This window comes from Haliotis asinina, chromosome 6 (genome assembly GCF_037392515.1).
Source record: "Haliotis asinina isolate JCU_RB_2024 chromosome 6, JCU_Hal_asi_v2, whole genome shotgun sequence".
NCBI classification, from domain to species: Eukaryota; Metazoa; Mollusca; class Gastropoda; order Lepetellida; family Haliotidae; genus Haliotis; species Haliotis asinina.
The window spans coordinates 3,089,144-3,106,331 of record NC_090285.1 but is presented as its reverse complement, the minus strand read 5'-3'; the positions used below and the strand labels follow the sequence as shown (position 1 = coordinate 3,106,331).

Here is a 17,188-nt window from a genome sequence, read left to right as displayed (position 1 = left end):
TAATAATAACGTGTAAGAAAGGGCAACATAAAACAGTGAACTAACTGCAACGCGTAACAGCAGAGCAAACTGAAGAGATTAATAAATTGATCAGATTAATGTATTTTAACATATATCGTTAATCTCCTACAAGGGATACTCGGTCCCAAGAAGGAGATACTAAATTCTATGGAGAAGAAATTCTACGTTAGAGATGCTAAGTAATACGTCTTACGTAGGAGATATTAAGTCCTACATAGGAGATAATGAGACTTATCAGAAAACAGTGGTCCTACTACGCTTCCATAAAAACAGGTGTAGACGTGCGTCTGTTAAACGAATATTGTACTACATGAGCAAGGAGTGCCGACGTCTATTCGGCGATGGGATATGGCTACAGCAGGTAGGCCACATTTATAGTATTCTGGTTCATTATGTAAATCATTATATATAGCATATCTTTATCATATATAGGGGTATACGATATAGAGGGACGTATAAAACATATAGATTCTGTACATAGGGTTACATGTTACACAGGGTTATATGTTTCAACTTGAGTATATCACACGTCTTTAGATACCATGTAGCGAATATATTATATAGTGTACCCTTGTAAGTCATTTTCTACATCCCTATGTATGATATTACGTGATATAATCCTAGATCCCTGTTGGCAGTCGAGGTGCTTTTCAGTCATTTATCCCTAGATTCCTATATGTTATAGACCCGTGAAAGTCCCCGGGGTAGAATAGGCCTTCAGCGACCCGTGCTTGCCATAACAGGCGACTATGCTTGTCGTAAGTAGCCACTAACGGGATTGGGTGGTCAGGCTGGCTGATTTGGTTGACTCCTGTCATCGGTTTCCCTAATTGCGCAGATCGAGGCTCATGTTGTTGGCCACTGGATTATCTGGTCCAGCCTCGATTATTTACAGACCACCGCCATATAGCTGGAATATTGCTGGTTGCGGCGTAAAACTGCACTCACTCACTTCATCACTCTTGCTCTATACCCGTACTGATGACGGTCTTGTTTGTTTCCTGTAAGCCACTGTGAACATAGGGTCATTGTTCTCTGTGTCCGTACTGCTGTCGGCCATGTTTGTTTCCTGTATGCCACTATGAACATATAAATGTAGTCAGTTGTTTTCTATACCCGAACTGCCGACGACCTTGTTTGTTTCGTGTATGCCACTGTGAACATATAGAGTCAGTAGCTCTCTGTGCCCGTAGTACTGACGGCCTTGTTTGTTTCCTGCATGCCACATAGGGTCAGTTGTTTTCTACACCCGTGCCCGTCTTGCAGTGAAGAACACTGTGGATCCTAAACGTCGGTATTTGCGATGTGAGAAATCTGATTTCTGTCAGCAGTGAAAGGTTTGGTGGAAAGGCTACAAGATGGGGAGAACGTCATCTGCGCGGAGGGATACATGTGGGAGCTGGAGAGAAGAGGCTTTCTCAGATCCGGGCCCTTTACACCGGAAGTAGTTGTAGACCATCCGGAAAGAGTCAGACAATTGCATGAAGAATTTGTACATGCCGGAAGTGACGTTGTGGAGGCTTTTACGGTGAGATAAGTTACAAATGCAATGAAAATGTGGAAGTACTTACTTTCGATAGATTACTGTGAAAACGAATGGATTTCTGAAAATCAATGTTGACACCAGGTTTTCGGGAAAATATAAAGCCACAGTTCCACGGCAAGGGCCATGATATTGCCTCTTGTCAGACTAGATTGTGAAGGTAATTAGTCTTCCCAGGTCTTGGACAATCCTTTGCTTTTCCGGTGACCACGTGCTTCATCACAAGAGAAAGACTAATCGGGCGGTTAATGTTTAAGTTAGCATCGATATGGCGGCAGGACATCCCAATTCTGTAGTGCAGAAATCACAATTGTGATATTTATACATCCAGTGCGTTTGGTATCTTCACAGCACGAGAACATGCAACCACTGAGTTTTAAGATATTGTGCATTAGAGTATGATTGGGCATGATCGTCTATTTTGACAAAAATGCCCTTTGATTCAAGTGTTGCTTTATTGATGCTATGTGTATATTTCTTGGGATTGTATTTTTCACTTTCTCTCTTAGTTAGTGTGACATACATTTTTGTTTTAAAAGACTTACTTTCTCCCTTTCAGTATTACGGCCACCGAGCAAAGATGCGAATGATTGGAAGGGAAGACGAACTGGAGACGTTAAATCTCGCAGCTCTGAAGATCGCGCGAGATGTTGCTGACAGAACGGGAACTCTAATGGCTGGAAATCTTTGCAATTCGACAATCTATGACCCAGGGAATCTTGAAACTATTGAGGAAGTCAAGTCCATATTTCAAGTGAGTGAAGGTGACGTCCCTCTGTATTATATATCCCGATTCACTGGTATTCGTATGAAGAGGATTTCACAATAGATGCATTTCCATAATCTATGAGAGCTCGTTCTAGAATCTTCATATTAAGAATTGTGCTAAGTCAAAGGATGTGTTTAAGAATCACAGAAAAGTACTAATCGAATCATGTGAATCCCGTAAATAGATGGTCGTATCATGTCCCACCACGTTTTGTCTTTGGGAACACTGCTGCCGAATCCCTCTAGGTAAATAGTCGGGTTTTGGTTGTCAGTCAGACATTACTTTGTGTTGACATACCATGTACTGTTGTTACCATTTCCTCAGGAACAAGTAGAGTGGGCTGTAAAAGCCAAGGCGGACTACTTTATTGCGGAGACATTTAACTCATTCGGTGAGGCCAGTCTCGCTCTGGAGGCCATCCGGAAGTATGGAAAAGGTAATATGTTTCATACAGATGGGTAAATATGTATTTATTACTTGTCTCGTAAGTAACCTAATTTACTGTAAACAGTTTTTGGGGTACATTTTGAAAACAGTTAAATCGGTTTCGAGGAACATATCATTTACACCCCAGGTCTTCCAGCTGTGATCACGATGGCGGCGTATGTCCCAGACAGAACCACAGACGACGTCCCCTTCCCCCAGGCCATGAGGAGGCTGGAAGAGGAGGGGGCGGCGGTCGTGGGGCTGAACTGTGCCCGGGGGCCGGCAACGATGTTGCCACTTCTGAGGCAGATCCGACAGGCTTGTAAGGTGAGTGCCCTCTCTGGTGGGTCAGCAGATCTGACAGGCGTTAAGGTGAGTGCCTTCTCTGGTGAATCAGCCGATCAGACAGGTCTGTAAGGTGAGTGCTTTCTCTGGTGGGTCACCAGATCTGACAGGTGTGTAAGGTGAGTGCCCTCTCTGGTGGGACACCAAATCTCACAGGTCTGTAAGGTGATTTACGTCTTTGGTGAGGCTTGTAAAAAGTGAGTGCACTCCATGGTCACTCTCTCTCTCTCTCTCACACAGTGCAGTGGTATTACACGTTCCATGTCGCATCCGTACTTTTTAAGACACGCTATTGTGGAACTTTTTTCTTCGCCTAGGGCCCTATAGCCGCTCTTCCTGTCATCTTCCGCACCACGCCACAACAGAAGTGCTTCCACTGCCTCACAGACCCGGTGACAGGTAGGAACAGGTGTTGATGCTGACTTCCGTGGTTTTCTCTCCTATGTAAGATTATTTCATTAATAAGAGAATTAGTGGTTCAACAACCTGCTCAAAATGTGATATGAAGGTCTAAATACCATTTTCTGCCCAGGAGCCAAGGCGTACCCTGCAGAGTTATCCCCCCTTCAGTGTACCCGAGCTGAGATCCACCAGTTTGCTACAGAAGCGCGGGAGTTAGGCGTACAGTACATTGGTCTGTGTTGTGGCAGCGCTTCCTACTATCTGAGGGAAGTCGCCATTGCGTACGGCCGTAACCCTCCATCTGCCAAATTTGAGCCTAATCTCTCCATGAATTTAGCAACAGGAAACGTACAGTTATTTGAAAGAGGAGATCATACGAGTAAAGTACGAACCTTCATGTTTGGGACAATGGAGTGATGGAAATACACAGGTGGGTTTTCATAACTTTTGGGATCATAAACGCAGGAGGATAAACATAATATTAATTTCAATAACGCCCACTAAATATTCTGTTTTGTGCCCTAGATATGCATTTTAGTCAAAATTATGAGCATATGGTGAAAATGATGATACAGTTATGGAGCCTGCTCAATATACATTGACTGGAGATCTAGGTGATGTGCAGTCTGCCTATATTCATTTCATAATGTACCGTTTCATGTTTAACTAAATATAAGATTGAAAGTTTAGAACCGGAAGCGAGTGGTTCTGAGGACCAAACAAGCAAGCTTTTTGTTTCATGTTTCAGACCATCCAACTGTTACTGTTCTTCTTAACACTGTACATCAACCTGATGAACTGTTAGGAAAAGGGTGTACATTTGATGTTGCATTTGGCTTTGTTGATACTGGATTCTGTACCATCCAGCAGTACAGATCCATCAGTACAATCAACATGGACATCGAGGTTGTGTTCGTCATGAATTTTGACATGATTCACTAAGGAATGATCAGGGGTATATATGAATGTATGCAAAGTGCCCAAGACTATGCTGTCATGAAATGATCCATGTTCATAAAAACTCCACTATTACTGAGTGCAACAGTCGCGAGAGAAGAGTACAGGTGCTGTGATCTACTGTCACACACCATTCTCTATTTTTCAGACTTGCCTTCAATATGCATTTCTCACAAGTATTCATTTCTCATACTATGTTTCTTTAGGAGTCTTAAAGCAGGTATGAAAGCACATAATTTCTCACATTGGCACCAGTCTGATGATAAAGCCTTATAAGTAAGACTGTTTTTGCTGTTACCACTCGGGGCTTCAAAGTAAGCCAAAACTTGGAGATCACCATTTTCTTCACGATGGAAATTGGGCAATATCTTTTCAAAACATGAAATATTACAAATTTACAGAGTCTTAATATTAGACCAAGCCAAGATGAAGTCCCTAACATTGGTCGAATCAGGAATGTGAAGTGGTTAACACGACTAGAAAAAAACTTACAATTGCGATTTGACTGATGTTTCGGAGTTCGGAGTACCAAACACTCAAGTTGGAGGTCGTTCATCTCTACAATGAATGGGCTTACTCCATTAAAGTCGATTTTGTTTAAGATAAAAACAACAAAGGCACATATAACAGGCCTCCATTTTCTGCTGTGGAAATAACTGTAAACTGGGACAATCTCACAGTCTGGTAAACCAGTTCTAGAGTACACGCAAGAAAATAAAGTTGCCAACCGCTAAAACAAGTTTGTATCCAGAATTCCCGCAGGATTTGAAAGGTGTGTGTGTGTTTTATCAGAGACTTACATGGTCAAAACATACATGCTATCTTTGCAGCCGTGGCAACACGGCCATTGATCTATTGAATACTGTGTTGAAAACAAAATGGGGAGCTAATATTTCTACTGTGTTATTGCCATATTAAGCACTGATCTTGTCGAGAATTGACTATGGCTGCAAAGTCTACATGTCTGCATCTAACGGTTATTCCATCAAATGTGATCGCATTCAATCTTGAGCTCTTAGAATTTCCACGGGAGCCTTTGTAACAACTCCTGTGTCGGCTCGTTAGGTTGAGTGTTCTGACATACTATTGTCCTTGAGACCCACATAATGGAGCTGTTCACTTGAATCCAGTGTATCCGTCTACACCTTCTAAAGCTGCACCTTCATCATCACCGTCATCTCCCTGAGCCATGACGTTCCATTGTTAAGAAGGACATAAATCCAACTGTGGTGAGAGCAATTACTGGGGGATTCTATATGGGAACAAATATGCAGAACACACTGGGTCGGATCCATCAAGCTTGAGGAGCGGCGTACTTATAGATCATAAAGTCCGACGGCTACCTGCGGGGAAATGCTCCCCAGGGAAATTTGTTTTCGGGTAGTGGGGTGGTGGCTGGATTTTAATTGAAAAGGGGCCCCAGGGAGACCAGAGATTCAGAACCCGAACCTACAGAAATGTAGTTTTGCTAAATTTAGGGCCTCAGCACTACAGGGAGGGCTAGACTGTAGGGAAAATAATGTGGTTTAGGGACTGTGAGACAGTCTAGTCTAAGCCCTGCATTCCTGCTCACAGTCGCAGATGTAACCGCAGAGCTAAATGTTAGATGTTTGTATTAGTTTAATTCAGTAAAGTGAACATACACAGGGAGTTCACAGCATGGCGGTACAACAGGCAAATATTTAGTTAGTAACACAAAATCATTTTTTTTCAATTCGTTTATTACAGAAATGTAAACCATAGACCTAGAACTAGATGTGTGTGACAAAAAAAAAAACACGGGTTGTGCAATACAAAGTTTTGATTTTAGATGCACTGCATGATATATGAAGATAGGCGCATTAGCAATAAGATGTTGACGGATCGGATAAGCAATCCGATGTTGACGTGTTTGAAGTTTACAGCTTACACTGGCTTGACAGCATAGGCTATGGGTAAATGTCGCACTGTAAACATAGTCTATATTTTCTGTCTACATCATAATACCTTCCAGCTTAACTGATGTGGAAAACATCTAAACTGAGCGTGTGCTACTCTAAACTTTTTAATGTTAATTACATTTAAATGCAAATCCCTGGACAATGACACTTTGAAGTAAGACTACGACATAGAAGTGCTGCCGTGTTGAAGTGAACTGTACCCATTCTGTTCATAAATGCATTTAAGCCGACTCACAAATTCAGATTAAATTGAGGCAGGAGAATTAACTGATGTTTCCAAACAAAACCAATAATTATATTGTAGTAGCGTGAGCAGGGCCATCTATTGTAGTAGCGTGAGCAGAGCTATCTATTGTAGTAGCGTGAGCAGAGCCATCTATTGTAGTAGCGTGAGCAGGGTCATCTATTGTAGTAGCGTGAGCAGAGCTATCTATTGTAGTAGCGTGAGCAGAGCCATCTATTGTAGTAGCGTGAGCAGGGTCATCTATTGTAGTAGCGTGAGCAGGGCTATCTATTGTAGTAGCATGAGCAGGGCCATCTATTGTAGTAGCGTGAGCAGGGCCATCTATTGTAGTAGCGTGAGCAGGGCCATCTATTGTAGTAGCGTGAGCAGGGCCATCTATTGTAGTAGCGTGAGCAGGGCCATCTATTGTAGCAGCGTGAGCAGGGCCATTTGGTCAGTGACATATTCTGCATACGCATATTTAACGGCTGGAGTAAAATAATTAGTGAATCAAGGTGTTTTACATTAAAATATGAACCGTACTCTAAGCTGACCATGCAAGCAATGGATATCGCCTTCTCTTCTAGTGACACAAAAAGAACAGAATCTGAATTTGCCCTTCCCTCGGCACACTGATTGCTTTGTACTTGTTTTATGATATAAACTGTTATATCACTTGGAGTATGTGAAGCACCTATGACAACATATCAAAAGATAAGGTGCATAATTACTCAAAACACACAAAATCAATCACCGTAACATGGTGATGGTAAATTGAATACAAATACGCATAAACGATTTTGATAAACTGTCAGTACAACACAGTGCGTTATTACTCATCGAGGCCTAGTCAGCCAACATGTACATACTGTGTAGAACGTGAAGCAGATTATACTGTGTAGAACGTGAAGCAGATTATACTGTGTAGAACGTGAAGCAGATTATACTGTGTAGAACGTGAGGCAGATTATACTACATAAACATAAACTAGGTAGTTGTCAAAACACAACAAACTGGAAACAAAATAGAGAAAATATATTGAATATTGCATACTTCCATATTTGGACCACTATTTTATACATGTTGTAAAAGTCCACACTAAATACAACAACAAGGACCACATGAAACATTTATGTTAAATATTATAACATCAAGAGCATACAAAGTGAACCAAGGGATGAGGATAACAGTTTCTTTATTACACTGTATCACTGGCATTTGAGCATTATAGATCCTTATACCGATGACTAGCAAGAGTGAATAATAAATTATATACGACGAGTGAATCATGAACAACATCACGTGTACACTAGAGGCATTAACATGAACAGGTTAACTAATAACAACAAATGGATAATACAGCAACAGTGGATTGACAGACAGCTGTGAGAAAGGAACAATACAGAAGTAGTTGAGTACTGGGAAGTCATTCATTGTCTCGTGAACAGTGGTTCCGTAACCATGAGCCTGTACGTACAGGTCTGTACATGAAACAGGCAAAGCCGTATCACTGGTATCATCTTTTCCACGTTCAAGGGAACAGAGGCTAGATGAAAGGTATTGGCTTTTTGGTGGTTTTCAAGCAGCGTCAGATCATTGATGAGGTATCGTGGTATTGCCATACACAGATGCTTAGATAAATCAAATCGTAACTGGTTAATATTTATGTATCCAGTTAAAAGAATTAGTCTAAACTTATGGACTGGTTATTGCAGCCATAACACAGAACCCAGTCAACAGGAAACGAGACTGTTGTGTAATGTTTCAACTTGCGCGTCTGAACCAGACGATCCAGTGATCGGTACGGTAGAGAGCCTCGGTACGTGAGAGAGAGAGAGAGAGAGCGAGAGAGAGAGGGAGGGAGAGAGAGAGAGAAAAGGTGAGGTGTACATACGTCCCAGGAGTCATCTCCCATTGAGGATGGCGACCAGCTCAACCATCAAATTATGTAAAGGACCGGGTGATTAACAACAATATTTCAACTGTACTAAGGGACCGTTAATAATTTATCACAAGGGGGTGGGGGGTGATGAGGATTTTTATATTTTTCCCGTACAAATCTGGTAGCACTTGGGTCAAAACAAATAGCCCCCCCCACACACACACACCAACTCACACACTCTCCCCCCATCCCCCCCACAACGGAGTTCTATGTACAAAACACATGACACCCACCCCCCTAAAATATCTGTACAAAACAACTGACCCCCTATATTAAAAAATGAATGACCCCCCACCCCCTGACAATCCTCGTCGCCTCCCCTGGTGATAAATTATGAACGGTCCCTATTTAAAACTGTTCGTGTCAAGGATACAGGTGTATCAATAATAAGAGACATGTGTATCACCACATGATTGCATGATATAGTTCTTAACCATTTATGATGCAGAAACAAGTATTTGTACAGACATAGAGCTGTGAGTTGATATTACTCTATATTCCCAAACATGAAGGCCCGTGCTTTTCTTACATGATCTCCTCTTTCAAATAACTGTGCGCTTCCTGTTGCCAGATTCATGGCCAGATCAGGTTTAAATCTGGCAGCTTGTGGGTTACGACCGTACACAATGGCGACTTCCCTCAGATAGTAGGAAGCACTGCCACAACACAGACCGATGTACTGTACGCCCAACTCCCGCGCTTCTGTAGCAAACTGGCGGATCTCAGCTCGGGTGCACTGCAGGGGAGATAACTCTGCAGGGTACGCCTTGGCTCCTGGGAAGAAAATGGTATTTAGACTCTCAAAATATATCTTCACATCATATCTTGAGCAGGCATGGAGTTGTAAAAACCACGATTACTCAGATTATAAAAGAATAGTCTCACACAGCGGAGGGTGGTATCACAATGAACACCTGTTCCTACCTGTCACCGGGTCTGTGAGGCAGTGGAAGCACTTCTGTTGTGGCGTGGTGCGGAAGATGACAGGAAGAGCGGCTATAGGGCCCTGCACACAGACAATAAACCAGTCTTACTTCTAGAAAGGTGTAAGTTTAATCAGTGCATTGATCTTAGAAACGTCGGTCAACCAATCATGTATTTGGATTTATAGGTATGTTTTAAACATGTCTTGTAGAGAATTAAATTATGGTTTTGACATACATGTGTCGTTTGAAGACAAAGTTTGTCTGTGGATATTCATGTTAAATATTTATGAATTTCGGCGTATCAAAGAGGCCATGTTCTATATATTTACTCATATTTTAATGAGATGTGCTATAATTACAACTGTATAAAAACACTTTATTTGACTTTCCATAAGCTTTGTCGCAGTTTGGATATCCCATTCTTTCCTATCCATTCCTTCACGTCGTCTCGAGTAAATATTTATCATTACTACTCTTTATACAGATACACGTATTCAGTGCTGTGTAACGCCATTACATGTCCAAGGCAAGACATTCAACCAATGTCTGAGACCTTACACATGAGGAGTGCAAAAGGAAAAGAAAACCAAACCAAAAAAGGCAAGACATTCTTAACAGGTCAACCAAAATAAATAAATAAATAAATAAAAATAATAATAATAATAAATGGATAAAAAAAAAGATTGTCACGATATTATAAGTATCGTACACAGTATCACAGCTGGACGATGGTGTTTGTAATCCAATGGAGCCTTAGACATGCAATACAGAATCAAGCCACACAATGTATGGTGCAGCGTGAATATGAGAGTGTATACATATCGAATTGTTCTAACTCTCACTATAACATCATAATGAAAAACAATTAAAGAGGTCGGTCTTTCACACACAGCTGCATGAAACTGATACATAGCATTCACACAATTCAGTCTCAAATTTATGCAGCACATTGCAAAAGCGGGTTTATTTCATTCTCTGATATACTGAAAAGGGCCATATAGGAAATGTCATCAACAACCCACTAGTTCTTATTCTACCAAGAACATGTGTGTGCACAATGCATTTACATGTGTAACCCAGTGCAAACGAAAGATGAAAGATAGGCATTTGAAGGTACGAGGCCATTTGGTTTTCTTGGTACATGTATATGCATTTCTGGTGTGTTTTTTCCCATGGTCAGTCAATATAGATAGCATTCGTGTTAAAGACAAAACAAATACTCAATGTATGAAAGTATGAAGGCAGTAAAATATTTTTCTACTTTATGAAGCAATGTACATCCTTTCTAGTTTATATATGAAGAAGCATCGGCCACAATACAATTGTTTCCAAAGCATGATTATTTTTCATACAAATTCTTATGTTAACTGAGTATGAATTCACTCAGGACAACAAACAACTAGAACATTTTCCTAGAGTGTGATGACCCACAGTATTGAGCAGTAAATTCCGTTTGACGAAACCAACAAAGAATCTACTAAATCTGACGAAGATCGCATGGTCCTCAACTTTAATTCCGCCAAGAAATGTCAGGAACCGCCAGCAATTAGACTTGAATACAGGTCTGTTAGAGTAGGCTGAGCTCACAGGTCTGTCGGGTCGGATGACTCGATTTTCTCTCAGTGGCATTTAAGAAGGTTCAGACAAATGTACGGATATACTGAGTGTTATAAAGAATCAGCAAAATTAGCATAATGTGCTGTGCAGTAAGTTGATTAAAGCCAGTGAATTAACAATGTATAGAAACTGAAGATGTACACATCTATGGAAGGAAGAGACCTTAACATAGAAGACTGGACGTGGTTGACTGGGGCATAGTACGTGGATGGAATATCTTGATATCTGCTGGACAATCTGGACTCACTTTACAACCTGTCCGATCGGTTGACCCACCAGAGAGGGCACTCACCTTACACACCTGTCAGATCGGTTGACCCACCAGAGAGGGCACTCACCTTACACACCTGTCAGATCGGTTGACCCACCAGAGAGGGCACTCACCTTACACACCTGTCCGAACGGCTGACCCACCAGAGAGGGCACTCACCTTACACACCTGTCCGAACGGCTGACCCACCAGAGAGGGCACTCACCTTACACACCTGTGCGTACGGCTGACCCACCAGAGAGGGCACTCACCTTACAACCTGTCAGATCGGTTGACCCACCAGAGAGGGCACTCACCTTACAGACATGTGCGTACGGCTGACCCACCAGAGAGGGCACTCACCTTACAACCTGTCCGATCGGTTGACCCACCAGAGAGGGCACTCACCTTACAACCTGTCCGAACGGCTGACCCACCAGAGAGGGCACTCACCTTACACACCTGTCAGATCGGTTGACCCACTCTCCGGAGGAGAGGGCACTCACCTTACACACCTGTCCGAACGGTTGACCCACCAGAGAGGGCACTCACCTTACACACCTGTCCGAACGGCTGACCCACCAGAGAGGGCACTCACCTTACACACCTGTCCGAACGGTTGACCCACCAGAGAGGGCACTCACCTTACACACCTGTCCGAACGGCTGACCCACCAGAGAGGGCACTCACCTTACACACCTGTCAGATCGGTTGACCCACCAGAGAGGGCACTCACCTTACACACCTGTCCGAACGGCTGACCCACCAGAGAGGGCACTCACCTTACACACCTGTCCGAACGGCTGACCCACCAGAGAGGGCACTCACTTTACACACCTGTCCGAACGGTTGACCCACCAGAGAGGGCACTCATCTTACACACCTGTCCGAACGGTTGACCCACCAGAGAGGGCACTCACCTTACACACCTGTCCGATCGGCTGACCCACCAGAGAGGGCACTCACCTTACACACCTGTCCGATCGGCTGACCCACCAGAGAGGGCACTCGCCTTACACACCTGTCCGATCGGCTGACCCACCAGAGAGGGCACTCACCTTACAAGCCTGTCGGATCTGCCTCAGAAGTGGCAACATTGTGGCCGGTCCCCGGGCACAGTTCAGCCCCACGACCGCCGCCCCCTCCTCTTCCAGCCTCCTCATGGCCTGGGGGAAGGGGACGTCGTCTGTAGTTCTGTCTGGGACATACGCCGCCATCGTGATCACAGCTGGAAGACCTGGGGTGTAAAGGAGATTGAATTTATATTTTACAACATTTATAAATATTGTTATGGATCAACACATATTTACGCATCTATATAAAACATCACCTTTTCCATACTTCCGGATGGCCTCCAGAGCGAGGCTGGCCTCACCGAACGAGTTAAACGTCTCCGCAATAAAGTAGTCCGCCTTGCCTTTAACAGCCCACTCTACTTGTTCCTGGGGAAAGGGTAATAACAGAACATGACATGGTACGTCAACTTAACAACAGAGGTAAATTTCGTTACGCATTGCTGCAGGCACCAATACTCAAAGTTCAGTAGCGAATGTCCTTTTTTTCAATTTCATCACTTTTTCTCTGCGATACATATCCTTCAACACATTATGCACTTGAGGTCGCAATTGTCCTTACCAGCGCTTTTAAGATTATGATTATAGAACAGGTTCTGTCACTTTTGCTGTAAAATAGTCTTAGTATTTGACTGAAATCGTTAAAAAGACTCTGTCTCCAGCAGAGTGCATGTCTCTCTGATTATGAAACTGCTCTCTGTCGATTTGGTTGTGTTACCCTCTTCACACGAGAGCCAATGAGTCGAGATACTAAATACAAGAGATTTAACGTCGCCATCTCTCACTTGAAATATGGACTTGACTTCCTCAATCGTTTCAATATTCCCTGGGTCATAGATTGTCGTGTTGCAAAGATTTCCAGCCATTAGAGTTCCCGTTCTGTCAGCAACATCTCGCGCGATCTCCAGAGCTGCGAGATTTAACGTCTCCAGTTCATCTTCCCTTCCAATCATTCGCATCTTTGCTCGGTGGCCGTAATACTGAAAGGAAGAGGGTCTCTTAAACACGAACGCATACCATACCAACTTGCGGGAAAGAGATTTTCATGAACTGGGATGCCTTGACGCCATATCGGTGCTAACTGGAACATTAGCCTCACGGTTATTATTTGGCTCGTGAAAGCACGTGGTTATCGGCGAAGTAAAGGATCGTCCTAGATCTAGACCTTGGAAGACCAACGACATTGACAACCTCGTATAGCACGACACAATCACATAGCCCATGCCGTGGAACTGAGGCGGAAATGGAGAGTGGAGACGGACTCTTTAGACTATTCTTTTCGCGAACACCTGGTGTCATCACTGATTTTCAGAGGTCCATTTATATGATTTTCATAGCAGTCGATCGAAAGTAAGTACTTCAACATTAACATTGCATTCGTATCTCACCGTAAAAGCCTCCACAACGTCACTTCCGGCATGTACAAATTCCTCATGCAGTTGTCTGACTCTTTCCGGATGCTCTATAACCACTTCCGGTGTAAAGGGCCCGGATCTGAGAAAACCTCTTCTCTCCAGCTCCCACATATAGCCCTCCGCGCAGATGACGTTCTCCCCATCTCGTAGTCTTTCCACCAAACCTTTCACTGCTGACAGTAATCATGATTCTCAGATAAGTTTGTTAGGTTTCCATTGCTAGCAGTGGATGGGTTCGTGTATCGCTATCAACTGACTATATGTGCATAGTGGCATACAGGAAACAAACAAGGCCGTCAGCAGTACGGACACAGAGAACTGACAATATGTTCACCGTGGCATTCAGGAAACAAACAAGGCCATCGGGAGGATTCATTCCCATTTTGACAACTCCCAGTTTGACTACCAGCCCAAAACACCAGTCAAGTGGGTTTTAATTACTAGCTCTCTCTCCTCCACCAGGTACAGTGTTCCACCAACGTTTATTCAGCTAATTACACAGATCATTGTTGTAAAGAGTTTTCACACATATTGAGTTACACGATATATCATGTTCACTACATGGTTAGTGTGGTATGTTTCCACGTATGGGAAACACAAGCGACAGAGACTTATAAACACTGTGCTGGCTCCGCCGTTGACAGCTCAATGATACTCTGGCGCTTTAATGTGGTTTCAATATATTTTTATTTTGTCAAAGCAGAAGCCTGGATAGAGGAACAAGCCCAGTGGCTTATATAAACTCCGCTCCAGTACATTGTTCCAACAGCTGGGTACATAATTGGAATAATTTAATACCAAAAATATAATACCGAGACATAGAAACAGATACGCTGTAAATGATTGAATAATGAATAGGTTGGCCATGGTGTTGGTTATGCCTAGCAACGAAATGAGCTGCTGCCGAAGATCAAGTTATATAAAACGTGTCTTACATTGAACGTATGTGTAGAGCTGATAGTCACTGGAACAACTATAGGTTTACAAAGATATCGTCCGAGTAGAGAAGTTATATCCAAATATCAATACAAGCAATCACTGATCACGAGATTCCCGATTCACTGACTCGTGAAGTTCCAGGGTAGAATAGGCCTTCAGCAACTCATGCTTGCCATAAAAGGCGACTATGCTTGTTGTAAGAGGTGACTAACGGGATCAGGTGGTCAGGATCATTGACTTGGTTGACACATGTCATCGGTTCCCAATTGCGCAGATCAATGCTCATGTTGTTGATCACTGGATTGTCTGGTCCAGACTCGATTGTTTACAGACCGCCGCCATATAGCTGGAATATTGCTGAGTGCGGCTCAGTAAAACTAAACTCACTCACCGATTCACTTGGCTTCTAATCATTATGTAAACCTAAAACTGACGACATATCCCCCCAATAAGGACGAAACAGGAGGCCAGTATATGTCGTTTATTGGTGACCTAGCTTCGTTTATTGGTGACCTAGCTTCGTACACTGGCGACTTCAGCGCGTATATTGGAGTCCTACTTTCAAATACTGGCGCCCTGAAACTGAATCTGTCCTAACGCAGAAATCAGAACACTAACACCCCTATTAGTGAAATACGGAAACAAAAACTCAATGTTTTCATCCATTCATTAACTGCCAAATGTCAATTAAGCACCGTCATGTTCCACAACGAAGTGTACGGACTTGGCAGCAGTAGCAGTATAAAGGGTAACACAACGCATGAGCTTTACACTTTGTACCTTTGCGGGGACCGAACCGGCGCCGCAAGCACTATAACCCCTAGGCTGCACCACTTACGTATTAATTACGTCTACGGGCAGTGAGATAGCCTAGTGGTTATAGTGCCTGTGGTGCGGGTTCGATTCCCAGTCATCACAACCCACTGATCTGCAGTCAGTATGTACATACATTGCATACAAGTTGCACTGTAGCCGTAGTCATATATATTTTTTAAATTATATGATTTTTTCTTTTAATTTAAGATTTTAAACAACCACCATACCCAGTACACTTTCTGTGCATCAATTCGTCATCTGCTCAACTACTCATTTGGTTTTTCGACTCAAGCAGCAAATCCTCATCAGAAGAACAATTCCCAACTGCATCTACATAATTTTTGTCCCTTTTCAGACTCACATGAAAACTGACACTCGAAGTGCTTCCATTCAAAAGCTTCAGAAAATGTATTTGAGTGACAAAAGACACTGCTCAAGCAACCCCATTCGCCTGACATGGTTTGTTTTGTATCCCCCCCAATACGCTGCCCCGTGCACAGTAGAGCGTGTTCTTAACGTGTGTATCGTGCATACCGCGCATACCAGATGTAGGACGCCAATATTGATATTGATGTGTTCGGGTGCAAGGGTTACGAAACTAGGGCGCCAATATGTATGATTTTAGGTTTAAGCGCAATTAACTCCTCAGAGCCGCCAATATTCGCGCGGCTGGGTGGGTCCTCGGATAGGCCCTGTGAGTCTCCCTTGTAGGTTTATTTCAAAGGACAGACAAACGGAGAGTAATCAGCTATGCAGCTACAGTACAGTAATAAGTATAGGGGTGCTTCATCATGTGCTCATGTTCATTAATAGTCAAACTGGGAGTAGTCATAATGGGAAGATACCGTCATCAGTATGGGCATGGAGACCAACTGACCCCATGTTCACCGTTGCATACGGGAAACAAACAAGGCCGTCACCAGTACGGGTATAGAGAAACACTGACCCTACCTCCCACAGTGGCATACACGAAACAAACAAGGCCGTCAGCAGTACCGACATAGAGAACGAGTAACTCTAAGTTCACAGTGGCATCCTGACAGATGACCAAAGTTTACTATCAGACCTCTTTATGATTTGTACAGTTAGTGTTCTGTATGATGTATACAGAATTCAGTATTATACAAACAGCATTTTATAACAAATAATGCGACCACGTACCTGCTGTAGTCATATTTCGTCGACCAGCCCCTGTAAGTAATTATTCCTCTGTCGATCAATAGTGATAACTCATCTGCAGGTTGTTCGTATGTTTGATCAGGGATACTCTATAACAGGGATTGGTCACTCGCTTGCTTTCCTTACCATTTGTACTAATTAACGTGTGCCTCGTCATGCTCCACTGCACACGTCGACTTGGTTTGTTCTCAGCGCAAATCGGCTGCGCTTAGCAGTATTTCAACCAGTTTATTGTCGGAAACTATCGGCATCTTCCTGTCGCCGAATGATGCATGTGTGGATTAATGAGAGGACTTGAGAATGTGTTTACACATTGCCTTGTTCAAAGACTCTCTGTTTATGTGACAATTTTGATACAGCGTTCGAAGCGATCGCCAGCCCAGAGGCCCAGCGTCGGTTGTTAAT

The 17,188-nt window shown here is 43.1% G+C and overlaps 2 protein-coding genes across 3 annotated transcripts; one reads left to right on the top strand and one right to left on the bottom strand.

Annotated features, from left to right (window-relative positions):
- The first annotated feature begins 362 nt into the window (after positions 1 to 362).
- Positions 363 to 3,923, top strand: LOC137286733 (betaine--homocysteine S-methyltransferase 1-like). The gene is made up of 7 exons (XM_067818715.1): positions 363 to 382; positions 1,342 to 1,549; positions 2,124 to 2,318; positions 2,658 to 2,769; positions 2,908 to 3,086; positions 3,422 to 3,503; positions 3,637 to 3,923. The coding sequence occupies exons 1-7, from the start codon at positions 363 to 365 to the stop codon at positions 3,921 to 3,923; spliced, it is 1,083 nt and encodes a 360-aa protein (XP_067674816.1).
- A 4,956-nt stretch (positions 3,924 to 8,879) lies between these two features.
- Positions 8,880 to 16,940, bottom strand: LOC137287376 (betaine--homocysteine S-methyltransferase 1-like). Of its 2 annotated transcripts, none has more exons than XM_067819634.1 (7): positions 16,766 to 16,940; positions 13,823 to 14,022; positions 13,220 to 13,414; positions 12,692 to 12,803; positions 12,420 to 12,598; positions 9,493 to 9,574; positions 8,880 to 9,342 (listed from the first exon to the last, which is right to left on the bottom strand). In XM_067819634.1, the coding sequence occupies exons 1-7, from the start codon at positions 16,776 to 16,778 to the stop codon at positions 9,056 to 9,058; spliced, it is 1,068 nt and encodes a 355-aa protein (XP_067675735.1). In that variant the 5' UTR covers positions 16,779 to 16,940; the 3' UTR covers positions 8,880 to 9,055. The 2 variants fall into 2 exon arrangements, with proteins under 2 accessions (XP_067675735.1, XP_067675736.1); XM_067819635.1 differs by having other exon boundaries at positions 13,823 to 14,019.
- Positions 16,941 to 17,188: the final 248 nt, after the last annotated feature.